The 26,967-nt window shown below is 29.9% G+C and overlaps 3 protein-coding genes across 4 annotated transcripts; 2 read left to right on the forward strand and 1 right to left on the reverse strand.

Annotated features, from left to right (window-relative positions):
* Window positions 1–3,634: 3,634 nt before the first annotated feature.
* Window positions 3,635–8,470, forward strand: LOC120068059 (protein SIEVE ELEMENT OCCLUSION B-like). The gene is made up of 7 exons (XM_039019727.1): window positions 3,635–3,969; window positions 4,342–4,443; window positions 4,531–4,979; window positions 6,269–6,366; window positions 6,471–6,604; window positions 7,157–7,633; window positions 7,729–8,470. The coding sequence occupies exons 1-7, from the start codon at window positions 3,739–3,741 to the stop codon at window positions 8,305–8,307; spliced, it is 2,070 nt and encodes a 689-aa protein (XP_038875655.1). The 5' UTR covers window positions 3,635–3,738; the 3' UTR covers window positions 8,308–8,470.
* Window positions 8,471–8,594: 124 nt separating this feature from the next.
* LOC120068060 (DNA-directed RNA polymerase V subunit 7) lies at window positions 8,595–11,297 on the reverse strand. 2 transcript variants are annotated; one of them, XM_039019728.1, is made up of 2 exons: window positions 11,168–11,297; window positions 8,595–9,408 (listed from the first exon to the last, which is right to left on the reverse strand). In XM_039019728.1, the coding sequence occupies exon 2, from the start codon at window positions 9,375–9,377 to the stop codon at window positions 8,850–8,852; it is 528 nt and encodes a 175-aa protein (XP_038875656.1). In that variant the 5' UTR covers window positions 9,378–9,408; window positions 11,168–11,297; the 3' UTR covers window positions 8,595–8,849. The 2 variants fall into 2 exon arrangements, with proteins under 2 accessions (XP_038875656.1, XP_038875657.1); XM_039019729.1 differs by having other exon boundaries at window positions 8,595–9,397; window positions 11,168–11,275.
* A 10,174-nt stretch (window positions 11,298–21,471) lies between these two features.
* LOC120068148 (transcription factor bHLH92) lies at window positions 21,472–22,951 on the forward strand. Its single transcript, XM_039019848.1, has 3 exons — window positions 21,472–21,999; window positions 22,168–22,464; window positions 22,646–22,951. The coding sequence occupies exons 1-3, from the start codon at window positions 21,592–21,594 to the stop codon at window positions 22,808–22,810; spliced, it is 870 nt and encodes a 289-aa protein (XP_038875776.1). The 5' UTR covers window positions 21,472–21,591; the 3' UTR covers window positions 22,811–22,951.
* The last annotated feature ends 4,016 nt before the right edge of the window (window positions 22,952–26,967 follow it).

The following is a 26,967-nucleotide window of genomic DNA, read 5'->3' on the forward strand; positions in this document are numbered from 1 at the left end:
CATTCCATACTTAGCATATTTTTCCTTATTCAACCTTACATACGTTTACATTAAGCTTCCCCATATACTTCAACTAGTACAAACATCATAAGTATATACTTATAAGAGCTTAATTACATACTAAGAGGGCATAAACATAATTAACTAGTAAAACAAGCTTAGAAATTTACACCATGAATATCCTTTTTGATCTTTTAAGACATTTGGGCCTAAATTTGTAATATATTTATAATTATTTTTCTCTGTTTTATAAACTCTAATATTTATGGGTTGATGGGGCATGCGAACATATTTTTTTATTTATAATTTCTCTCTCTCTATTCAGCCTTATACAACTACTTTTTAAGTGTTCATCCAATAGTTTTCCAACAATTCGATTTGTATTTACCAAAACTCTTAAATTAAAGAGAGGGAGCCAAGTTTTACCCTTAGTATTTATAGAACTTTCCCTTTTTGCCCTTTAATCACCCAATTCAAACTCTCTCTATTACTCTTTTCTTTTAAACTAAAATCTTAATTTAATTTTCCTTTTCTAAGAAAACTTAAGTGGGTTCTTACATAGGCATTTAAAATACTATCCAGTCTATTGAAGTATAAGATATTTACTCGATTAATAAAAATTGTTTTGTAAATAGTATCTTATATTACAATAATTTTCCATCATTTTAATGTGAATATCAATATCATATCGATATTGATTTTACCAATTTCTATTACTTTATCTAAAAGTGTCAAAAGCTTCAATTTGGGAACTTTAAATACGAATTAATTCACTTGGTACTACTCATTAAAAATGTGTTACCAAGGAAATTATTCTCCTTGTCTGTCCACATCTTTTATATGTAATAGTCAATAAATTAAAACCTTCTATCTTTCCCTCTCTTTGTAACTTGTAAGTTCAACAAAATATTTTCATGTGTTCTTTAACTTTTCATAAATATTACAAGTATTTTAAGTTAAGGGTTCTATTAGATTTTTTTATTTTTTTATTATCAAAGAGCAACATTCGCATGAGATACTAACAAGTTCATGAAGTAAATGGATTATTTACGTTCCAAAAAATTAATAGTATGCTTAAATTATTTGTTCAAATCAGATTACGATCAAATTTTGTTTTTATTTCTAGTTCTTTTGAAAAATAAGATAGTGATAAACTATATCTATTTTTCGTTTCTCTTTTTTTTTTTTAGAACATTCATACAAATAAAATAAAAGCTATTTATATTTCTTGTTTCCGTTTCTTTTTTTTTTTCCCCCTAAAAATAAATAGAAGTTGTACTATCTTATAACTATTACTTAACAAATACATATAAGAAAATTTAAAAATAAATATAAAATTGGGCAGAAACAAGAGTTTCAAGCACACAAAAAAAAAAAAAAAAAAAATATTTTTTAAAACTACAAATATTTACATTTTATCTCTATATTTTGCCCACATTTTGATTTAGATGTTTATAAGTGTCTACCGGTATCTATCACGGTGACATTTTGCTATATTTGAAAATATATCCAGTAATTTATCATTTAAAACAATTATCGAAAATTATAGAGAAACTATTTCAAATGGTAAAACTGTTGAAACTATTTACAAGATATAGCAATTTTTTTTAATTATTAATGATAAACGTTGATAGATTTCTATCAGTGTCTATCAATGATATTCTTCTATCAATGTCTATCAATAGTTCTAAAATTTTATCATATTTTATAAATATTTTTGTTTATTTTTCTATATTTAAAACAACCCAAATGATATGTATTAACTGTTATAATAACAATTTGTCCTCGCCAATTAATAGATTCTGTGGAAACTTAATCAATATATATGTTGTGCAGCTTTAATTGAGTTGTGTTTCGAATCAAACCTTTTGTCGTTCTTCAAATTAATCATTTGCAATCTTAATGCTTTTTCACACTTCATGAATAAATACAACAATAAACTTTTGTCCCTTAAAATACTTTTAAAAGAAAACAATAAATAAAGACATTTGATATCATCATAACTACCTAATTATAAACATTCATTTTCAAGTATGAAGAGATTTATTGGTACATATATTCAACTAAAAAAAAAGTAACTTAATATTCTTAAACACTTTTCAACCTGTAAATTTTAAGCTTCTCAAATGGAACTTTTGCGAAAGAAAACCAATACTTGTATGCAAAGATCGAGATTTAACTAATTAATTTAGTTCATTGACATATGCAACTAGAGTATATATATAGTTTAGCGTGTATAAGGTATTAATTACCATCCTAATTGAACGGTAAGGATGGTAGGTAGATGTTTCGACCCTCTAACACAAAATTTGTTGATTTAAAAAGACGTTCTCTTGTAAATGATCGATAATGTGATCGTACCTTTACATATGCTTTTGTTAGGTTTACTACATCCATACTTGAGAATTGAGTAAATAGTATAGATATAGAAATATATGATTTACTTTTTTTTAAGAATATATTACATCACGTGAGAGTGAGAAATTCGAACCTACACCTTCTAAGGAAAAGTAGAGAATGTCTAGGCATATATGAATATATGATCATTTGATTATTATAATATTATTAAACTCTAAAATAATTCCAAAGTAAACTCTTAAGCTAACTAAAACATATATGTAGGTATGGCTTTTTTATAACATAACTTGTTGACCCCCACAAAATAAATTTGTTCAATTCCGCACTGCTCTCATGAATCAACACACAATACATTAGTCTGGATATAGCTCAATCGACATAAAATATATACTATCTTTATCAAAATTATTAAAATTGTAGGTCAAAATTCTTATTGTTACGAAATCAACAATTAAAGAATATAAAAACGTAAAAAGAATCAACAAATAGATATATGTGGTTCACTAATGATGTGTTAACTACACATGAACAGAAAGAGAACAATATTATTAGAGAGAATGTTTTCTGAATACACAAACGACACCTCTAGGGTTAGAGAGTTTATATAGTACATTACTCTAAATCCTAAAGTCATAATCGTAAATGACTACAAATAAATAAATATATTATACGAATTCTGAATAGGTTTCGAGGTCGTTGGCCCCAAACCCCCACCAAGGCACGTCGACCCTAGACCCCAGCTCACTGACCAAACAACGAGACCCCATACTTGGTTGTTCGAAGCACCAGCAAACAAATTCAAGACATTCCAACCCTTATATTTAACAACAATTTTACAGGATAGAAAATTTCTTCTCTTCTTGGTCAATATGTATTACTTTATTCTATCAATTATATATTATAATTTTCTATAGCTTATTCATGGGTCTCACTCTTGTCATTCAAATCTTGGCAAAGTGGATCTAGATGGAAAATTGAAAACTAAATTAACTTTCCTTTAGAGTGATGTTTACTTAGAGAATTTTGAGTTAACTTGTTACCCGAAGTATATTAACTAAAGTCAAAAAACACTATATATTAGTCAATATAAAGCTGCAGCAAGTTGCATATTCTTTAAGTACTCAATGAAACTTTGTAGAGAAACTTCACTAAAGCTCCAGCTAGTAACACCCAATTATATTCATTCTTTCTTTGAACAAAAACTCCAGGAAATTCTTTGCTTTATCTCTCATTTTTCACCCATGTGAAAGCTATATATATAAATAAGATGCAAATCAAAGCAAAAATGAATATACAATAAAATAGCATAAAAGCAAAGTCTCTCTATCTGTACTCCTAATTAAGTCTTGCTCTTTGGTAGAAATTAACCAAAGCAAAAACATGTCTGTGTTTCGTCCCAAGACCTCGGCCACTGCTTTGGCACTTGCTTTACCAAGAGAAACCGACAAGGAAGAGCAGAGTCTAAAGAATTTGTCCGACGACGTTATCACAAATCGTATATTCACCATAAACAGCGAAGATGAGCCGATGAAGATCGACATTGATAACTACATTTTGTTCATCGACAGCGTCATCAAATCCTCAGATAAGATTGCTGTTGCTTCTCATTGGGTTAGGTTTCACATGCCCTTCTCCCTCATTCTTCTTCATTGATCTCAAGTTTCTTTTAATTATTATGGGTTAAAATACAATCTTGGTATCTGTACTTTCAAATCTTCAATTTTAGTCTCTATACTTTTAATAAATCTAATTAAAATTAGTCTTTCTTCATTTTTTTTCTCATTAATATTCCCTTTATAAATGTTCAAACTATATTCATACAGTATTTTTTCTTACTATTGTTATTAAAGTTCAATAAAAATTAGATAATTGAAATTACATAGACTTGAAATGAAATGAAACGAAACTGAAATTATATAGACCAAAAATGGTAATTTAATCATTATTATTTGATGCACATTATATTTTATATGATCATTTCAGGCAAAAGGAAACAAAGGGCATTTTGCATTGGAAGATGACTCCTTGAAATATCCCTCCCAAATTGATCCTCCAATTTGCATCCTTCATCAAATTTCAACAGAGGTCTTTAATTATTAGCCCAAAAAAAATTTCCCAATTAGTATTGGATGAATTGAAACTAATATAGGTCTAAGAATGTAAAATTTTCAGATGACATGCAAGGATCCAGGCGTAGAAACAGCACACCAAACAACTCTCGAGATTCTGAACAAATTGGCAAGATATCCTTGGGATGCCAAGGCAGTGCTGATATTCACGGCGTTTGCGACGAACTATGGAGTTTTGTGGCACCTCGACAATTACTCGCACTCGGATGCGCTCGCTAAATCATTGGCAACGATCAAGCGAGTGGCATTGCTGAGAAAGGAATTGGATTCTGTGAAATATGGGCAGGTGTTTTTCAACCCAAACAGTATGATCTATAAGTCCTTGAAGGCAATTAAATACATAAATGAATTCAGGAAGTTATCAAGATATGATACAAAAGATGTGCCTGAGTTATCTGCAGCACTTCGCCAGATCCCTTTGGTTTCTTATTGGGTTATTCATACTCTTGTGGCTTCTAGCATTGAACTTCATTGCTATCTTTCTGGTGTACAGTAAGTTTCTTTCGCTCTTTCTGATGTCGGAGAAAAGTTTGATAGAAATTTTCTTAGAAGTCGACATAGTTTTAAGGATATTTTAGGCTCTGTTTTAGGGTTGACAACGGAATCGGGATGGGGTGAGGGGACTCCCCATCCCCATCCCTATTAGGGAAACGGGTCTCCGTGGGACCCATCCCCTATATATATATTAAAAAATAAAATTTTAATCGGGTCGGGGACGGGGAGTTGGAGACCTGGTTAGAATCCATGATTTGGCCCCCATCCCTGGTGAAGCCGGGGATTGGGGTGGGGATTCGCGGAGATTTTTGCCAACCTTATTCTCTTTGATAACCATTCGAAATTATGCTTATAAACATAACTTTCACAAGTTTCTTTATTATGTTATCTATTTCTACTTATGTTTTAATTAAAAAAGCCAAAATAAAGAAGTTTCTTTTCAAAAACTTGTTTGTTCCTAGAATTTGATTAAGAATTCAATATCCTTTTTCAGAAATTGTGAGAACTATAGTATGAAATTTAGGAGAAAATAAACATAAATTAAAAACAAAAATATTATCATACGAGACTCTTATTTTCAAAATGTTACACCCACTCTTTGGTAACCATTTCGTTTTTTATTTTTATTTTTGAAAATTAAGCCTACTACTTATATCTTCAAAATTCTTTATTTATTATCTACTTTTTACCAATGGTTTAAAAAATCAAACTAAATTTTGAAAATTAAAAAAAAAAAGTAGCTTTTAAAAACTTGCTTTTGTTTTTAAATTTGACTAAAAGTTCAACCATTGTAATTAAGAAAGATATAAATCCTTATAAAAAATAGGGAAAAAATAGGTTTAATTTTCAAAAATCAAAAATAAAAAATAAAATAGTTATCAAATAGGACATAAGCATTTTGTCTTTTTGTTTTAATTTTTTATTAAGCTTCTTTCTTCCTATATTTGGTTGTCTACTGTTTGAGGGATATTTTCAAAATTCAATCAAAAATTTATAAACTAAAATTAATGAAGGTTTCTGAACAAGTTTATTTTTATTTTTACAATTTAGCTATGAATTCAAACGTTTATTAAGAAACATGAAAATCACTGAAAAAATTGTGAGAATACGAATCCAATTTTTCAAATGATTATCAAACTATTTTTTTTTTTTTTTTTTGTAAATTTAATATTTCGCCGTGCTCTACTCATTACCCATTAATGTTTTTTTATTATTAAAAGAAAAAAAAAAAAAAAAAAAAAAAAAAAAAAAAAAGGTCTAAAGTAAGGATTTTGATGCAATCTCAGAGGTCAAACACATAAATATTTGAATGACTTGTCTGAAAAGGTTGGATCAACAGTTGTGACACTTGAGAATCATCTGCAGATCATCCGGGAACAACAAGGTCCAATTTTCAGTCCTTTTTTTTTATTTTTTTTATTTTTTTGTAGTCATTTACTTAATAAGAAATGGGAAAGATAATAAAAAAAATGGTATTGTGTGTTGCAGAAGAGGTAGAACTTTATAGGTGGCTGGTGGATCAAACTGATCATTTTCCTACTGATATCACCTTATTCCTTTCCAAGTTGATTGATGGCAAACACAAAGCCAGGCCTCTCATTAACTGTTCTACTCAATTGGAGGTCTCTTCAAATACATTTATTTTATTACTTTACATTGCAAAAATTTTATTTAAAAAAAAAAAAAAAAAAAAAAAAAAAAAAAAACACTGAAGGAGATGATTTATAAAATAATGATTTAAAGTATTTAATTGAAAATCTAAGAATCAATACTTTTGGATGTAGTGCAATCAGACATATTTGCCATTTAAAATAATTTAAGCATGTATATAATATAATATTACATTTTCTTAATCTAAAAAATGATCAATTGAAAATCTTAAGAATATGCAATTAAAAAAATATATTTTTTGAATTAATATAATCAGACAAGATAATTTTTTATATAAAATGTTTTTTTAGGTTAATTGTTTTAAATGATGCACTTTTTGAATGTCACTATCTATCACTACTATCATCTATCAAACAGTAATATAATTTTGTTATATTTATAAATAAGTGGACTGATTTTTCAATATTTGAAAACATTTTTTTTTTTAATGTAAGATGTAGAGTGTTTAAGTTAGAAGGTATTACAAATGGAGTCTAATTTAGTTAGATTGATATTGAATGTAGGAATACATTGAAGACTTTTTGAAGGAAAAGAATTTGATATTAATAGTTTCAAAGCGTTTGGATATTTCAAAAGAAGATCTAGAGATTCTTCATTCAATTTACAATGAAGTGAAGAAGGAAAATAAGTTTGAAATGGTTTGGATTCCAGTGATTCCAGACCCTCCAATTGAAGGTGATGAGGAAGCATATGAATATTTAAAATCTACAATGAAATGGTATATAGTGCCATTAGGTACACAAATTGCAGGTGTGAGGTTTTTGGAGGAGAGATGGGAGCTTAGAGAAGATCTATTGATGGTTGTTCTCAACACACAATCAAAGGTTGAATTTTCAAATGCTGTTCATTTGACTAGAGTTTGGGAAAAAGAAGCTCTTCCTTTCACTTATGACAGAGCAAAAGCTTTGTTGAAGAAGAATTGGACTGATTCCACTGTCGTCAAATTTACTGACCAACCTAGGTTGAGGAGTTTGGTCGTGGTAACGTTCTTGTTTCTCTCAATTCTTTTTTTAAAATTTATTGTTTGTGGAGTTATGTGAATTCCATCTGCTTGGAACCATTTTTTTCCAATCAGATTAACCAGGAAAGAAATGTCATATTCTATGGAGGGCACAATCCCAGATGGATTAAAAGATTTGAAGAATCAGCAGAAGCCATGAAAAGAGATCCTACAACTAGAGATGAAGGAATTACGTTTGAATTGGTACCTGTAGCAATGAACAAAGGAGAACTTGATCCAGAAATCATGTTTCGTTTCTGGATGGCGCAACGGAGTTACTTCATTCTCAAGCATCAACTACATGGATCAACTGCAGCTGACGATATTTCACGACTGATATCCTACGAAAATGAAGACGGATGGGCAATCATAGCCAAAGGTCTGACAGTCGTCTTCGTTGGTGGTGGTGATTTGATATTAAAAGCAATGGACGAGTATCAATTATGGAAGAAAAATATACGTCGAGTAGGCTTCTCTGGTTCTTTCAAAGATTACTTCGACCAGCTCACTGCCACGAGTCTTCACTGCACACATGTGAATATTATCGGATTTAGCGGGTGGATTCCTCTTATCATCACCTGCCCAGTGTGTCGTCGCTACATGGGAAGTGGTATCAGATTCACATGCTGCCATGGCGGCCCTGATGTTCTTTAGTAGATCATCTTATTCTGCCAAGCAGCCCTGATGTTCTCTAGATCATCATCTTATTCTTCTTCTACTATTGCTAAATAATACCTTTTGGCTGCCTCACCTAAAGCCATGTGGTTATACTAGAGCTGTTCTCTTATCATATTTTCATACCTATATTTGGTTTTCATATGGTTTTGTTCTCTCTTTTATTCATCTTCTATATGATGAATACAATAAATATACACGAGTTGAATGTTTGGGAATTAAACATCCAATATATTATTATCTATATGCAGGATACATAAGATTCGGAAATCAGTAAAACAAACATAGATATTCAATATCCGTCTAAACAATATAATCAAGTCTTAAGAGCTTAACAAAGATGAAGAAAATAACATGATAGCAAATTGCATTACAGGCCTACCATCCATCGTCCAAGAAACTTCCTACAAACATTTAGCTTCACTTAATAATGTCACCTACACATTGTTCCATCCTGAAGATGACTTGATTTTGTTTATATATACACAGTACAAACTTAACAGTACAGTGCCAGAAATTCACTAAGAAACAGGCCCTAAATAATCACCCTCCAAACTTACTAGTGCCTGAAACTCCCTTTCGGCCTCGAGCCACTTCGTTCCAATGACAATAAAACGTACTACTACATCTTTCTCAATTTTTGAGAGCTTGTCATTCAAGAAGACGGGATTCTCACCCGGCACATAGCGGTAATCTGGCATTTTCAGGTAAGAGAGATATATGTTCTCAACAGGGCCACATCTCAAGAAAACACCGTGCTTGAGAACCTTGTGAACAACCCCTTCCAAGATCTCTCCCCTATAAAGTTTGAAGGTGATACCACTAAAAATAACTGGAAACAAGACATCACCTGTCTGACGAACTTTCCCTTCTCCTATATTTTCAAGAGTCGTAACTGCGAGGAAATAGCCGAGATCCTTTGTGGCCTTTTTTGTGGCAAATTCATCCAGTAGACGAATTATAATAGACCTTTGGAGCATCAAGCCCTTTGCGTCTAAGTTTTCAGCAGGAATTATGACATTCCATGGTAACTGCACTTTGAGAAACATTTCCTACTTCTTCCTTCAACCTATCAGAAATCTTGAAGAGCAAGACTTACAATTAGTAATTTTATTCAAATACGCAAAAGACAGTTCCGGCCGTTCCTAGTTATCAGCATTTTATCTAAGTTCAAATGATGTGCCTAAATTTATCAAATTTCCCGATATCCATAACAGAATTAAAATGTTTTCTTTTTTTCCATCTTTGAACAAGAATAATAATGAAAAGAACCATCCAATAGGGTTGACCACCATTACCAGCAATACACATCTAATTCTTCACCAACTAGATTTCTTTCTCATTTGAGATTCCATCTCAAAACCAATTGATAATAAGAGAAGTAATTCATATATTTTAAAAAGATCCTAAGATATCCTCAATGTCTCAAGATGGAATCTCCTTAACGTAGTGTAAATGTAATACAGCGGAGTGCAAAGAAACGGAAATTTTATCATTTACTTCTAAGTCCAACAATGTCAAGAACAAATGGCGCCAAAAGGCCAATCTGACTTAAATAACGGACAGTGCGTCAGTGACACTCGTCTCCCCAAACTCAACTTGCCTTTGCATGCATAAAAAAAAAATAGCTGAAGTTACTAACTTCCTACCCTAAGAAACAAATTTCCATATGCTTTAGTCATGCTTCAAGATTTAACTAATTTGACAAGTAATGTATCAGATTCACTCTCTTCGTCGTCTTTGACATAATTCATGGCCAGTTTAGAACAGAGAAGTCACATTCTACTCCGATTATCACTATTCTTTTATTTTCTCTGTGACCATACTTAGGAAAGTTTGGTTCTAAGGTGAAAGGGGAATCAAGGAGGGGGCTACAGGAGAAGCCCAACACCAGACCCACATTAAAAGAGAGCCAAAGAAAAAGAAACACAACAGACAAAAATAGATAGAATCCTTCAATTTATCTGAAAACCTCGAACTCCAATAAATTCCTTGCACCCCAATAAGAAATGCCCTTCACAACAATTCAGAACAATGCAAGAGCTCAAAAAATATATCCTCAACACTATACACATGTTTGGGAATGATTTTGAAATAGTTTAAATCACTTTTGTTATGTTTTAAAATTACTTCTAAACATGTTTCTAAACATTCAAAATCAATTTAATCACTTCTAAATACAACAGTTTTACAATCAAAATTGATTTTGAATGATTAAGTACATGTTTGGGAACAATTTTGAAATGGTTGAAATCATTTTTTTCCTTATTAAAATTCCTCTAAAACACACTTTTAATCACTCAAAATCAATTCGATGATTAATTTTACATAGTTGATTTTTAAGGATTAAAAACATTTAGAATCACTCCCCAAATATGCCAAAAAAAACATAGTTGGGAGTGATTTTGAACCTAACAAAAACTATTTCGACCATTTCAAAGCATGCCCTAAAAAAGCAAGAACTTTGTAAGACAATGATCAAATAGAACCACTTCCTTTCCCACTTAACCATTGGCGTGTATAAATGCGTGATCTGTGACGAAATTATTCAGTAGATTCGAGCAACAAAAAAATCGAATCAAGAAGTATCAAATTCTAATCATATAAAATTGGAGAACAATAAAGTAGGAAACCCCCTTCACATCAAATACAGACTAAGAAACAATCATTGAAAATTTAGACAATGGCCGGTTTGTTGTGCGTAACAGCAAACGAGAGAGAGAATAAGAAAGTATTTAGTTAATAAATTCGAGCATCCAAATAATCATATTGAGAACCGCCGAACACGAATCAAAGATACACAAAGGAGTGACTAAATAGCTAGGGTTTTAGAGCAGACCTGAAGAAGAAGAAGAAGCAGCAGCAGTAGCAGCAGCAGCAGCTTGCCCTTTCCGGCCACCGAGTTTCACGGCCTCCTGCTAAGTCGCAACTTTAACGCCGTGACGGGCCTCATCTCAACTGACCTTTTTGTTCTTTGTAAGTTAATAAAGCCCATTGGACCGAGTTTGTTTTTGGACTTCATTGGTGTTGAATTGGTGGGCCTTCATTCATGATGACCCGTACTCGTTCTATACCTATAGTCTAAATAAACTATTCAAGGGCGGATAAGAGTAATAGTAAGTTTTGAAGTTTCATTTGAAAAAATGGTAAAATAGTTTCAAAATTATAAAAATACCAAAAATAATAAATAAATATATATATATATATAATAGAAAATACTAATTAGTAAATGACAAAACTATTCTGAAACAATACGGAAACTTATGAACTTACTCCAAGTGAGAAAGAGGGAAGTTGATTGTACCAGTGAAGTTGTTGACGAGTGAGTATTTGAAAGAATTGCAACTATTTGAAAGAATTGCAACTTCAAGACGATGTTACTATCGGAAATATGATTGCGTTTGATATCAAACCAGTTGTAGGGAGTTCCATCGTCTTCATTCCATGTGACCATTTTGCTCATAGGATCTTGAAAGTCAACTTTAAACATTATCAATCTTAGAACATGATTTGTTAAAAACGTATATTCAAAGTAGGAAAAAAAAAGTAAAAAATATGTGTGCGAGCGAAACAGTCAATGACATGATGAGGGTGGTCATAAAAAACTAGCCATGACGATGAAATTCAAGAAAGGATTGCTGAACAGACATGAGATTGAGAAGGAGAAAAAGTGATTTTGTGGACGGTTAAGTGAAGAAGAATAATATGAGATTTAGGGTTTTTTTGTTATCTTAATTTAATAATAATAATTATGATGATGATGATGATACTACTACTACTAATAATAATAATAATAAACTGAACAAAATATATGTATATACTTATATATGCACATGTTTCAAATATTTGAAGCTTAATTTCCATTTATATGTTTCTTTTTAAGTATAATAAGTTATTTTTACGTGTTTCTATATGAAAATTAAAAACATCGAAAATATGAAAAAAAAAAAAAAAAAGTCAAATTAATTTTATAACAAAATGCATAAGGTAATGAAAAAATATTTAGATACAATTGAATTTGTAACAAACATTTAAACAAATAAAAAATTAGTTACATAAAATTAAATTTGATAACAAAAGATAAATAAAAAATAAATTGATGAGAAAAATCAGGAAGTTTTTGTTTATTGTGATTTATTTGATAAGGTAATTAAATAAAATCTAATTTTATAAAAAAAAATAAATTCAAATATAATTCTAGGGAGAAAAATCAGCAAAGGAGCTCGTTTATTTACCATTACACTGTATTCACAATCCATTTTCATTAAGCTTCAACAATTGCATTGTATTTATAACTCCATCCACCACAAAACCTACCGAAAGAAGTCTAACTCCAAGATTGCAAAAGTTTATACTTATTTGTTTAACAAAAAGATAAATTAATGGTAAAATAAAAAAAAAAGATAAAATTTAAATTAAATATACAGTTTGTTAGATCATAATTGTATAATATTTTAAGTAAAATCCTAATAAGAATAAAAATTTTAATCAAAATTTTAAATAATAAATAAAATAATGTAAATCTAAATATATATTATAAATTAAAATCAAAATGGTGATAAACAAATTAAAGATTGATTAATTTTAAATATTTTGAAAAAATGGTTAAATCAAATCAAAATAGATATGAAACTGTCCGTTCAAATTTTAAGATGGGAGAAAAAATCTGACACATTTATCTCTTGAATTGTTAGGTTGAAGTATTATATCTGACGATTCCATTTACACCGTATTTTTATTGAAAATTGATATATGATTTCATAATAGAAGATTCCATTTACACTATATTGCTATTGATAATTTATACACAGTACTCAAAAAAACTGTTAATTGATCATATTAGGGGCAATTTGGGGATTAAAAAAAATATGTCATGCGTGCGACACGCTTTTGCCAAAAATCTTATTATTTTCCTTTTTTGACAAAAATCAAAAGGCATCCCGATTTTGCTATTTCTTCCAATTTTCCTTGATGGGATTCGATTATACAATCGTTTAATTTTTTTTTTCTTTTCTTTACATGAATAGCCTAGTGAGCTATTATTTACACAAAAGTTTGGCCCAATATATTTTTTCAACGGACCTTTAATATTAATATTGTTGTTTTCAAAACTTATTAGAGAAATATTGTTGTTTTGAAACTTATTAGAGAAATATTGTTGTTTTGGGAATTCGAGGCTAGAGGTCGAACGTTGAGAACTCGACGAACAAAGAAAAACTTGGAAACAATACATAAGTCGATACTTCAACCCTCGACAAGGGAAATCTCGCGAATCTCGCTTAGGTTGTCGAAGGTTGAAGTTTCGACACACATCCACCCTCGAGATTGCAGGTTTATTACTTTTCTTTTTCTCTCATATAGGAAATAAAGTAATGAGATGGTATACTATATGTATCTGTATACTCGAGCTACTTCTAACAACTTATGCATTTTGTTATCATTTCGAATTAGTCGGAGGCTTGTGGGATTGACGTGAGGGGGTGAGGATGGCTATATTTCTGGGAGCGAACTCCAGGTGAATATGAAGCGCATGGATACAAGTTATGCCTTGGAATGAAAGACAATTCCGAATTAGCTTTGTCTACGAAAAAAAAAGTAGATCCATAATAAAAAAAAAAGTGTTTGTGATTGTTCCAGAAGAAATGAAAGTTAGTAATCATTAATGGCAAAGTAACAACAATAATAGAGAGAGCGAGAGTGAGAGAGAAGTCTTAGGAGAGAAGAGAGCGAGAGCGAGAGAGCGAGATCTTAGGATTGAATAATCATTAGACTATAATTGAATATATTAGATTATTAATACTATAATTGAATATCTTAGACAATAAATTGAAATATATTAGTTTATTATACTATAATTGAATAATCATTAGACAACAAATGAATTATTAGATTATTATACTTTAATTGAATATCATTAGACATAATTGAATATATTAGATTATTATACTATAAATTGAATATATTAGATTATTATAATGTAAAACTTTATTGATTACAAAAAAAATTGAATATACATTAGATTATTAATAAAAAAATTGAATATACAATAAATTATAATAAAAAAAATTGAATATACAATAAAATGAATATATAATAAAAAAAATTATTTATTATTCAATCCCTAACTATCTGGAGCTGTCTTAGTAACGAAGGACACTCCTTCGATTATGTCCTAACTGGTTAACAAAATCCACATCGTTGTCGATTAGCTGGTTCTGTCCAATCCATCTCGTTGTGATAAAGTGAACTTTTTGGGTGTTAGTGTATGTTAATCGTGTCGGGTATCAGTTTTCAAATTCAAAGTTCAACAAAGCAATTGAAGATATCAAAAGAATAAATAAGAGCTTTCTAAGTTTTTTTTTACGGTAAGCCGGTCAACAGAGCGATGTACGATGACTAGTTAGAAAGTTAGAAGTTTGTCAATGTACTTCGGTGTGACCCCACCTACCGACAAGATTAAAGAGTCGAGGTTAAGTTTAATTATGGTTAGGAACACAATTTCGTGAGCTCACAAATGATGCAGACGAGGAAACCGTCATAAGATATGCGCGAGCATATATACTACAAATGAGGGTGGAATCTGTTTTCAGATAAATCAAGTTATTTTGTTCACTTGATGTTCCTGCCACTGTTAGCTAATCCATGATGCGGGGTGGTATTCGTGGGGTGGAGCATGTTTGGCATGTTGTATAGACAACTATGCAAGAGCACAAAACCTGAGGTTCGAGAGATAGTTGGTCCTCTCATACTTTTACAACTATGGGCTTGGGAGCGATTTCCAACAATGGCTAACAGCTACATCATGTTAATGACGTTCAGTTAGTTGGACGAGCCTATGGTTTCTCGGTATGTTGTTTTAATTCAATTTAATTTTTATATCACTGATCTAGTTAATTTAAATTCTAAATATCAATTTAAAAATTTAGGTGAGAGACAAAATTTGTGTGACTAGGACAACCACACATGTAGTCAACCAGTATAGATACATGTTTGATCTGCTTCAACCGGTACATTACACTAAACCTAATTGATTATTTTATTCACATTTTTATTGTATTTGTCTTTAATATTCTCTAATATAATATTTTGTGTTTCATGGTATATGGGAGCCTACAAAATTATTATGCAATTTTTCCTAATTTTTGTATGAATGGTAAAACATATGGTGGATGATGAGTCCTCTCATATGTTTTCACATTGGTGAGTGGCATCTTCCTGACGGGTGTGAGACAATTCAGTTTTTCAGCAGGATATCCATCGCCTTGTAATACTGAACCCGTACTGCATGATATTGATCTAAGGACTGGAGATTGGTTCGAAAAAGTTGTACATTTGGTAATGTGATGGCACTATCGTGCAAGGTTTATTGCAGTGGGGTTTCTCTTGAACAGTTTGACACAGATGTCACTCCAAAATATATTCATTAGTATAATAATATCACAAGGCGCTACGTCACTCGTCCGGGAGCAGCTGTGGATCATCTGGTTAATGAGATATTATCTAATTTTTTTAATTTAAATTTATTTTAAATATTGTCTAATTGTTTTATAATTCACAGAGATCGAACAACAGTAATCCGTGAGGTTGCGAATGATCCGATCCAGGTTCTTGCTATATGTAGTGACAACCAAAGCTATATTGAGGAAATTCATTATATGTACGATATACCTATTGTTCCTCACCAGCTCCTAGATGTAGAAGCCTGTTCGGGAAGAGGATGAGTTTGATGAGATTTCACATAATGTGGAAGAGTTGCCCCTATGACGCAGACGTAGATCAAACTGATTATGTTAGTCCGATGATGATGATGCCAGCATTTGGTTCAGGACATTATGACTCAGAGGCTGGTCCTTCGTCTTCATACGTGCATGGACATGGTCGGGGTCGTGGAGAGCATAATGAATATTTATATTATGAAGCGCCTGCAGAAGTACCAAAGCAACATCAAGAAGAACCTGAGCAACCTCAAGTTCGAAGTCGACGACGACAACTAGCTTGAAATTGACTACGTCCGCCTTGTAGGAACATTGATTTTTATAATTATTTTTATATAAATGAGATATTTAATTTACATTTTTTTATTTTTATGAGTTATTATTTTTTTAATTTATTCTTTTTAGAGTTTAAATAAAATAATAAATATTTTTAGAATTTTTTTTTATAAATGTAAAATTAAAAAAAAAAAAAAGGATTAGAAAGAAGAAGGTGGAATGTGTAATAATTAAAAAGGAAAAAAAAGGAGAAATTTGTACGGTATTCTCCCCTTCTATCAAAATCTCGCTCTCACTCATGCTCATGCTCTTCGCTGTCTCTCATAATCTCGCTCTCGAATTTGATTGGGAAGTTCAGTGGCAAAAAGAAGGAGATTCATTAGCTCGTTATTTAGTCAGACTTGCTGAGATGACAGAATCCGTTTGAAAACAACAATATTTTCCTAAAAAGAAAAAGGAGTCGGTTAAAATTCAACCTATCTAGGTCGAATTTTGAACCCTCGACTTATTTAAAACAACAATATTTTTACAAATAGTTTGAAAACAACAATATTTTCCTAAATAGTTTCTAAAAGTACAATATCCTTTTAATTTTTCCCTTTTTCAACCCTCGTTTATCATTTAGTTTTTTTAATCTTTATATAGTAAAGAAAGTTTCTAATTTTCCAAAATGGCCTTCCTTTCAAAATCCATTCAAGTAAAGGAAATATTTCTCTAGAACATTAGAAAATTGATCCCCCCGCAAGAGAAATCAAGAATTAAAAAAAATACTTTGAAGAAGAAAAGCCAAATATATTTAATATATACAACACAATATATTTTTTTATATATTTAATTTTTTTTAGAAATAAACTAGAGTACATTTGATCCGTGAATGAATAAAATACTCTGTACAATATATCGATTATATACCAAACCATATATGCAACATAAATTTACATCTTTCAATATATTTGTAAACACATCAGAAAATGAATCATAATATATGTAATGTATATTTACATTTTCTAGTACACTACTAGTTTTTTTGACATATATTTGAAATCTCAATGAAGAGATAATTGATTTTTTAATGATGAATATGGAAGAAAATAAACGAAAGCTTCACTTTAATATGAAATATTGTTCATTAAAAGAATATCAATTGAAATAATAAATATAAAAAACAAAATCAACATTTGAAAACGATGTTAATAAAAAAAAAGTTAACTAAATATTTTGAAAATTTTGAAATAATGGTGGATATGTTATATTGATCCAAAATTAAAGTTAAGAGCTCTTTACGAAATAATTCAAAATCTAGGGTATTTATTAAAGGTGTGGTGCACAAAACTTTTTCGTATAAAAATCTCTTTGGTTAATTAAATTAAAAAATAAATGCTATAATCAAAAGGTTTGAAGAATGATTTTAAATGATACTCAAGCCCATATTTGATAATTGATTGATTATAGGAAGTTCAGACTCTTTAAAATCTCTTGGATACTTACTTTCAACTCAACTTAAGATTAACAAAAAAGAAAAAGAACTCTTCAAATATAAATGGAATAATGCTCTAAAATAAAGAAACAAATTCCTATGGGTAGACTAGCAACGTAATAACTTTCCAAAAACAAATAAATAAATAAATATAAAATTGAAATATTTACAAAATTTAATTCGATTGAATTGTTACTTGATCAAAATTAAATATAACTCATTTAAATAGAAGAAACTAGGAAAGAACTTTGTAAATGAAATATCACCTAATTTGATGATCCATTTGAAACTTTCACATACGAATTTAATACACATATTAAATTCCTCCCTTGTGTTAATTTCTTTCGCAACATTATAAATATCAAATAGAGATTTTTTACATACTTTATGCCATTTTTTTTTTAGAAACGTACTTTATGCCAAATATAATTATAATTATTTTTTAATATTATATTTTTTTATAAAAGAAAAAAAAAACAATTTTTAATACTATGATGTTGGACCGTTGGTTGTTGTATGTTATTTGTTTGCGTTGAAATCTATGATAGGGTGGACCACCGCGTGACGATAAAATTTTAGTGTGAACAGTGAACATTAATTTCTCTAAAACCATTATAGTTATATAATATATACACACTTTACTCGGCTGGATAAAGTCTTCCTTCACAATAAATAAAAGGAGTAAGAGAGAGAAAACTCTGTACTAGACCTAGAACATGGAGAATAATGGGAAGGTATATTGTTTTTAGTTGATTTTAGTGAGTACCACTTTCACGACTAATAATTAAAACTACGTTTATTAAACTATAATAAAAATTGATATAATCAAAATGAGATTTTATTGATAGATAAATCGTAATGGGCCTCAATTGTAAACATAATTAGATTACTTTTGATTACGTTTATCTAGAATTATAAATTTATCACATTTTACTGTTACTGATATCATTATTGTTATTGTTTGACCCCCATAGTAAGGATAACGGTAAAGGAATAAATGTGGCAAATTCATAATTTTCATACTATTATAGTAACATATTTGTAACAGTAACGGTAAAGGTAAGTCCCACATAATTTTCAACCGCAATCAGTTTAAATCCCTTTTATTTCTCAATCAAATTACACGATTTGATTACAAATGACTCCAAATAAATTACAAACTCTAGAGCACACACATAAGCTCATCGAACAAGAGCCAATTATAAATTTAACTTGGATATCAAAGAGAATTCTAATGCCAAAGTTGAATTTGAACCATATCAGTCATATACTCAAACATGTTTAGAAATTCACCCATCAAACTCAAATTAACGATAATTGAGTGCTTAAATCATGCTCTGATACCAATTGAAAGAGTCATCTAACATGCAGCAGAATAAATCAAAATCAATAAGCACTCTAACACTCTTAATTTGAGTTTTAAACATGCTATTCAAAAGAAGTTCAAAGAGGGTTTGAAGCAAAGTATCTTTGAAGACTTAATCTACGAATTCAGCAGAATCACTTCAAGATTGAGCTTGAAACTTCAACAAGACCACCATCAAGATCTTCTCTACAAAGCTCAAGAAGGAATGTGTGGTGGAAATACTCAAATCAAGCTGAATTTGGGATGATTTTTTATGGTTTGAGAGGGTTTTCAACTTTGCAGCAATTCAGTATAAAAAATCGAATTAATTACTATTCGTTAACTATCAAGACACACCACTATAGCTCGATAGTTGCACTCTCCTCACTGTAGATATATTTCTGTCCATTTCGACCATAATCAGTAAGGTGATCTTTCATAGGTTGTTCATATTTACAGTTGGATCAAAATTACCGTTTTACCCCTGTAAATACATCTTGCACCTTAAGCTCCCATTAACCCTCTATTGAATAACTGATTTATAATACCATTTATAAATCATATCCCTCTCAACTGAGAGAGGGTGGGGCCTCATTGTTCAAGACTAGGCATCAACACTTAAGAGAACAACCTATTTGTTAACCCTAAGTCGGGTAGGAGTGAATTCCATCTTACATAGCTATGTCCCCAGCTATTTACCCAGTCTTATCCCCAAAATAGAAGGCTTATTGAGCAATGCTGTTGGACTACTCTCACCTATGCAGATCAAAGAATAATCCTGAAATAAAGAGGAGTTCATAGTTAGCTCAGGATTAAGATCGTGTTATCCTAGGCCATTTTAGTTTTGAAATAGTCAGTTTTAACAGTAAACAGTAGTTATAAAGAAAAATGATTACTTCGAGGTCCAGTCTTATGCAAACTCATTGTATAGGATGACCACATTCACATGTTTCTACATGAATGATTTATGGATCACATCATTTATATCAGTATATAAAATGGGTCGCATCCAATAGTGTTACCAAAACACCCTACTTCATTCATATACTTATAGACCATTTAGGCTATATACTATAATTTGATTCTGTTTATGTCACCACATAAAGTTAAAGTATTCATACTATAGCCGTGGATATGTTTATTCGATTTTTATAATAGAATGCAAAATCAACAACTTTATTGAATAAGATACGCAATAATATTTTATTGAGCATTATTTTTTATTCAATAAAATACTTTTAGCAACGCTTTATATAACGTTAGTAAATTGATTTTTTTTACTGACGCTTGTCAATATTGTAAAAGATGCTTGTAATGGGACAACCAGAAATTCACATTTAGCAGCAGTCTTATACATTGCTAAAATTTAACTTTTAGAGACAAACTTGTCACGTCACTATATGAAACAAACAGTAACAAATTGTGCGTTACTAGAAGTACGCTTTTAGTAATGCATTAGTGTCTGTAAAAGCCATGTTTTAGCAGCACATACTAAAATGTGTCACTAAAACTTTTAACTACACGACTATTGCGACTCACAGCGACACGCCTCTATGCATTACTATTACTTTTAATGGTGTTTTTTCGCTTTTAGCAACACATTTTATTCGTCATTTAAAGCTATTTTTCTTGTAGTGAATTACTTGACGTTTATAAAGTGTCAAATAAAAACGGAATAAAAAATCTGGAATTTTTTGCGAATCTCCGGTTTTTTCATTATTCTTGTTGTTTTGCATCAAATTTACATATTACTTGACTTTTTTTTTTTTTAATAAAAATGTCAAGTACTAAAAAAGTTTAAGCGTCAAGTAATACCCTTTTGTAGTAGATAACACTAAGATTCTTTATATCTTCCCAATCTTATTTAACTTTTGGTAAAATTTGATCTTTGGGTTGAAAGATTTGAAAAATTAAGTATGATTCAAAACAATAGAAAAAAAATAATTTTTTATGTAAATCTTGATAGTCGATCTTGGACGAGATAGATAAAAAAAAATATATATTTTGACGAATTAAAAGAAAAAGGGTTAGTTTTAATAGATGAAAACTAGACCGTAATTTATGTGATCCACAAACCTTGGTGGAGCCCTTTGGAAGGAGTGGGATCCACACTGTCAAAGTATGAAGATTGCCATTGCTTAGTCCCCTACTATTTCAAGTCTTCCAAAACGAGCCACACATAAAGTTTGACCAAACATATATTAAAAAACCAATAGTCCAAAATCAAATAATCCATAACAATCTCATTGACCACGTGTTTTAATAATCTCATTTATTATTATTAACCAAAACATATATATACACCCAAAATAATTCCAATCCCACAATTTCCAATTTCCCCCTCTCTGCTCTCCTCATTTCCTACCACCAGGCCATTGGAACTTGCAAAATCTCAACTGAACTTTGAAAAGGGCAAAAAATAAAGAAAAAAACTTGTTCACCCACCTGATATGGATGATAGCTTTTCTGTGGAATACTGGCATAACGATTTCTTTTGGCTCGACGCTCCCATTTCTGTCCCCGTCCCCGCCTCCACCTCCGCTCCCGCGAGACAGATAAGTGCTTTCGTACCATATCTAACTCGACCGGCTACCGGATTGGGACAAGAAAACAATCCAACAACTAGTGCTGCCGCCGCCACTGTCACCACCACCAGCAGCAGCTATAATTCTAGGAATGTCAACAAGAGGATGGTTGAGTATTGGAGGAAACATTGGCATGAAAAGAAAGAACCAACTTCCCTAGGAGATTTTGAGAGAGAAAAATGTCACCGGCACATGTTGAACGAGAGGATGAGGAGAGAGAAACAGAAACAGAGTTATTTGGCACTTCACTCCATGCTCCCAAAAAATACTAAGGTATGATGTATAAAGTCATATGTTTTGAGAATAATTTTAATTTATCAAATTCAAAATTACTCTAAAATATGCCATAAACTTAGACAGCTAATTTCTTTTATTCTCTCTTCGCTAATTTCGGCATATTTCGTTAAGTCCAAATTCACGTTTTGTCATTGCTTTTCGTAGAATGATAAGAACTCGATCATTCAAAGCGCGACGAGAACAATACAAGAAATGAAAGCCTTAGAGAAGACTTTAAAGAGAAGGAACTTAGAGTTGGAGATGGCAATAGCAAGGAAGAAGAAAGAAAAGGAAAAAGGGACAACACCAATAATAAATGTAGCATTGTCCAACCCTTCTTGTGGGATCAACTCGATGCTGGCTGTTCTCAATTTTCTCAAAACTGTTGGAGTAAATTCCAAAGCCATTCATGCCACTTTCTTCAACTCTCAATTTTCAGCCCAATTAGCCATTGATACCCATGTAAGAATAGAGAAAATTTTTCGTAATTTGAAATATAAATTGTTAGGACGAATATGTTCGAACATCTGTATACCTCCTAATAATTACTAGATATAGATTCGATATTGTTATGAGATTCGATAATTTACTCTTTTTTTTCTTTTTAAAGAAATTTTGTTGTTTGTTTGTTTGAGATTTGTAGATGGGAGCTGCCGAAGTAGAAAGAGCATTGCAGGTGACGCTAGACGAAGCCGAAAGGAAATTTCAAAGGCAATGCAAGGAAGGATCCAAAGAAATAAAAGAAACCCATTTTAATTTTAACAATAGTAGAGGGACCCACCATGTGGGTCCAGAATTTGAAAGCTAAATAGCCATGTGGACACGTGGGAAATTAGATATATTTTTTTAATATTGTTTTTGCGTGTCTTATTGAAAATAAATATTTTTATTTTTCTTTTGCTATATTATTGTGTGTCTTTGACTTGTACTTCTAATCATGTGGAATTAAGAACGCTTTTGTACGATATATGTGTTTTAATTGTGTTTGGAGTACATCTTCAATTATTTAATTTAGAAAATTAGGTCCCATTTAGTATAGGGATATTCAAAAAATTCGATGATCCAAAAAGTTCGATCAACACGTGTCATTAGGGTTGGATTATCAACTCATTTGAATTAGATTGGGTTCAAATGAATAAACATTTTATGGGTTTTGCTGGTTTATGGGTTAACCTAATATAACACAAACCAACCCGAATTTATTATTAAATTTAAATATATAATATATATATATATATATTACTTATAACACAATTATTTATAATATATTGATTTTAATTTTATTTAATTTCAATATTTTTTAATAATGTATTCTTCAACAATTCTTAAAGTAGTTTCTTTGTACTATAGAAAGAAAATTTTCACTATATGAATTGAAATTGAATTGTTAATCTTAATTCAATATATGAAAATAATTAAATTAGATTTTTACATATTTACGTTTTCTTTTTTTTGGAACAAAATTTTAAATAAATGATCTAATTAACCCAAACCAACCCAACCCATGGTTGGATTGGGTTGAGTTCATTTTTTAACAAGGGTTATTTTGGTTGAAAAAATTTACAACCCAAACAATTGGGTTGGGTCTAAAAAGTTTTTCAACCCAACCCATGAACACCCCTAATTTAGCAATCATTTTATTTTTGAAAATTAAGTATATTTAATTTGCATCTTTTTTAAGTACGATGGTTAAATTTTTAGTCAAATTCCAAAAACAAAACCAACTTTTTGAAAGCAACTTTTTTTTTACTTCTCAATTTTTTGCTTGGTTTTTTAAATCATTGGTGAAAATTAGATAACAAAAGAAGATATTTGAAGGAGAGAGTAATATTCATAAGCTTAATTTTCAAAAATAGAAAACAAAATGGTTACCAAACAGGTGTAGTTATTTTGAAAATAATTAGAATGTTTAACACTCACTCAAAATAGCTTTTCAAATGTATTTTAATCAATTTTTATTAAAAGTGTTTATATAAAAATGAGTTTTTAAAAAAATATTTTTTTTTCTTATGTCAATTTAGACGGACCCATTTAATTATTACGTTCTTTTTTATAACTAATTAACACATGTTTTGTTTGAAAGAAAATGGAAAAATAAACACGTTTGTTTGGAGTTAATAAACTTACTACTTTTAATACTTCATTGAAAAATGATTATCGATGACGACACTTATAATATAATTAACAAAGAGTTGTTTTCAAAGAGAATGTATAAACAATTCTTATAACATTCAGTGTGAATAAATTAAAATAAGCTAAATTGTACAAAATGTCCCTTTTGACCTTTGTTTCGTCGATTTTTGTTTTTCTGTTTTTTTGAATTATTTCGATTCCATTTTACTCAATCAAAGTTCCAATTTTCCCGCCCTTTAAATTTGTCTTATAAAAAAAAAAAGTTAAAATAATATTTTGATTCATATAATTTGAAGTTTGTCTACCATTAATATTTTTACTTTTAAATATCAAATTTTAGTCTATGTATTTTCAATAATCTTAAATTATCTTTCAAAATTACTTTTTTTTATCCAAGTTAGTTCAATAATTATAATAATTTTCTCCTTTAATTTCAAAATAATAATAATAATAATAATTTTCATAAAAAGAAAAAAAAGTATGATATTCGAATATTTTTCTAAATTATAGTAAAAATACTAATAAGTAATAAAAACATGGAATCATCCCATCTCAATTGAAAACGAAAATATCTTTTTAGGACGAAATCAAGCTTCGCTTCCGTGTTTTTGTTGTATTCCTTTTTATTTATACGTTTTTTCACATCTACCCCCGCAGAATCGTCTTGCACCCCTTAGCTCGTAAACTCTTTCTTTATTACCGCAATTTCTCATTTTCAGGGGGTCAGATGAAATGGAACAACTCATTCTCCCTATTTGGAGAGCTGCTTCACTCCTCGTATGAACAAGGTTCTAGCACCATGCCACCATCAATGATTGGTGAACCCGCAGATCCATTTGTAACTCCTTTGGAAAACTGGCTCCAAAGGAGTATAGCTTTGTTGGGGGTGAACTTACTGCGATATTTCTTTTGTCCCTTCCAGACGATCGTCATAGAAAAAGGAAAATGGATTCGTATTCACATACATAAGAATTATATAGGAACAAGACTAATCTTCAAGTACTTAAATATTATTTAATGGATGAAAACGGGGGGATTTTGAATTCTGATCCATGCAATAACATCGTTTTCAATACATTTAATTTGAATTGGCATCTTGGCAAAACCTTGCATCAACAGGAAGTCCCGCACCAGAAAGTAGAATCCCTAAAGAAAGAATGACTCATCCCGCGCTTGGGTACTTCATTTTGACTAAAAAACAATCAACAGTAAGCGATAGATTTAATACGTATTAAAAACAAAATGACTAAAATTTGACATTTAAAAATACAAGAATTAAAATTTAACTTAAAAAAACCATTGGAGGCAAACTTGAAATTAACTGCATTTATTAGAGGTATTTTATATAATCTATTTAGTTCTGATTTTGCTCCTATTTTAATTTTAATGTAAAAAATATTAAGTTATACAAAATACATCTAAATTTTGTATTTTGTGACGAAAATATCCTTGAACTTTTAAAAGTTTCACAAATATCATTAAACTTAAAAAAAAAAAAAAAAAATACTCATACCATTAATTCTGCATGGAAATTGTTAATGTTTTATGTGAAAAATACCTCTAAAATTTTAAAAGTTTCAAAAATACTCTTAAATTTTTTTTTAAAATTAAAAAATATCCTCATTAAGACTCTCTTACTTCTCTATTTTACTTCTTTTTTTCTCTCATTTCTTCTTCAATACTTTCTTATTCTCTTTTTGTTAATTATTTGACATTTTTGTTATATAAAAAATTGTCCACTTAAATTAAGGTATATAAATTATAACAAGAAGAAAGAAAATAATGGAAGCACCAAGGGATCTTAGGAATTAAATGTTTTAATAAGGTTGTATCCTTGCATATTAATAGTCGAGTGTGTGTTAATATCCATTTTTTATATATTTGACTCTTTATCGTTTTAATATATTTTAAGAGAAGATTTTGATCTTAGAATTTTGTGAGAGATTTGTGAGATCTTATGTTTTAACCTAAAATCTTGATTATGATTTTAGTTGTTGAGAAATTTGGTGTAAGAATTCGATAAATAGGAGAAAAATGTGAGGATCTATATTAAAAATGAAGGCATTTATATAATTTGTTTTTTTTTTTTAATTCATAAAAACTTCAAATAAATAGATTGCTATACTAATGGTATAAGCATTTAGTTTTTTTTTTTAAAATTTTAAAATTAGAATTATTTTTGTACGGAGGTATTAGTTAGAGAATTTTTAATTTTTTTAAAGTCTAAGGATATTTTCAAAACTTTTTAAAGATTCAGAAGTATTTTTTAAACAAAATACTAACCATGGTAGGGATATTTTTTAACTTTTTTTTTTTTAAATTTTAAGGTATTTTAAAATGTTTGAAAGTCATTTTTAGCACAAAGTACAACATTTAAGGATAATTTTTATAATTTAGCTCAAAAACACTCCATTTAGCTTTAATTTTTCCCTTTAAAGTTTAAAAGCTTCAACAACAGTGAAAATTTATGGTGTATAGTCCTTTTGTATCAAATTAAAAGATAAAAGACTTGCGATATAAAATTGAAGCTTTCGATTTGAAAAAGATTTAAAACCAATTTGGATAACTTAACCAATAATAATAAAAAAATATGGTAATTACAATGGATAGCATTTTTAGGTCTTATTAATTATGTGTATAACAACATTTTAAAAAATTACAAATATAATAAAATATATCATCGATAGACTCTATCGTTGATAGACTCTTATTGGCGAAGTAGTTTATCACTTATAGATTCCAAGATTTGAATCTAAATTTTGTTACTTTTGCAGCAAAAGAAAAAAAAATTACATTGTGCTATATTTATTAATACTTTAGGCTTGATTACTA

Source organism: Benincasa hispida, chromosome 12 (genome assembly GCF_009727055.1).
Source record: "Benincasa hispida cultivar B227 chromosome 12, ASM972705v1, whole genome shotgun sequence".
Classification (NCBI taxonomy): Eukaryota; Viridiplantae; Streptophyta; class Magnoliopsida; order Cucurbitales; family Cucurbitaceae; genus Benincasa; species Benincasa hispida.

What these genes read in the sequence shown, in the direction of transcription:
- LOC120068148 (XM_039019848.1), top strand. Translation starts at nt 21,592, where the DNA reads ATGGATGATAGCTTTTCTGTGGAATACTGGCATAACGATTTCTTTTGG. An exon ending in TGCTCCCAAAAAATACTAAG is followed by an intron (nt 22,000 to 22,167) that starts GTATGATGTATA and finishes TGCTTTTCGTAG; the next exon opens with AATGATAAGAACTCGATCAT. An exon ending in AATTAGCCATTGATACCCAT is followed by an intron (nt 22,465 to 22,645) that starts GTAAGAATAGAG and finishes TGAGATTTGTAG; the next exon opens with ATGGGAGCTGCCGAAGTAGA.
- LOC120068060 (XM_039019728.1), bottom strand. Translation starts at nt 9,377, where the DNA reads ATGTTTCTCAAAGTGCAGTTACCATGGAATGTCATAATTCCTGCTGAA.
- LOC120068059 (XM_039019727.1), top strand. Translation starts at nt 3,739, where the DNA reads ATGTCTGTGTTTCGTCCCAAGACCTCGGCCACTGCTTTGGCACTTGCT. An exon ending in GATCATCCGGGAACAACAAG is followed by an intron (nt 6,367 to 6,470) that starts GTCCAATTTTCA and finishes TGTGTGTTGCAG; the next exon opens with AAGAGGTAGAACTTTATAGG. An exon ending in GGTTGAGGAGTTTGGTCGTG is followed by an intron (nt 7,634 to 7,728) that starts GTAACGTTCTTG and finishes TTTTCCAATCAG; the next exon opens with ATTAACCAGGAAAGAAATGT.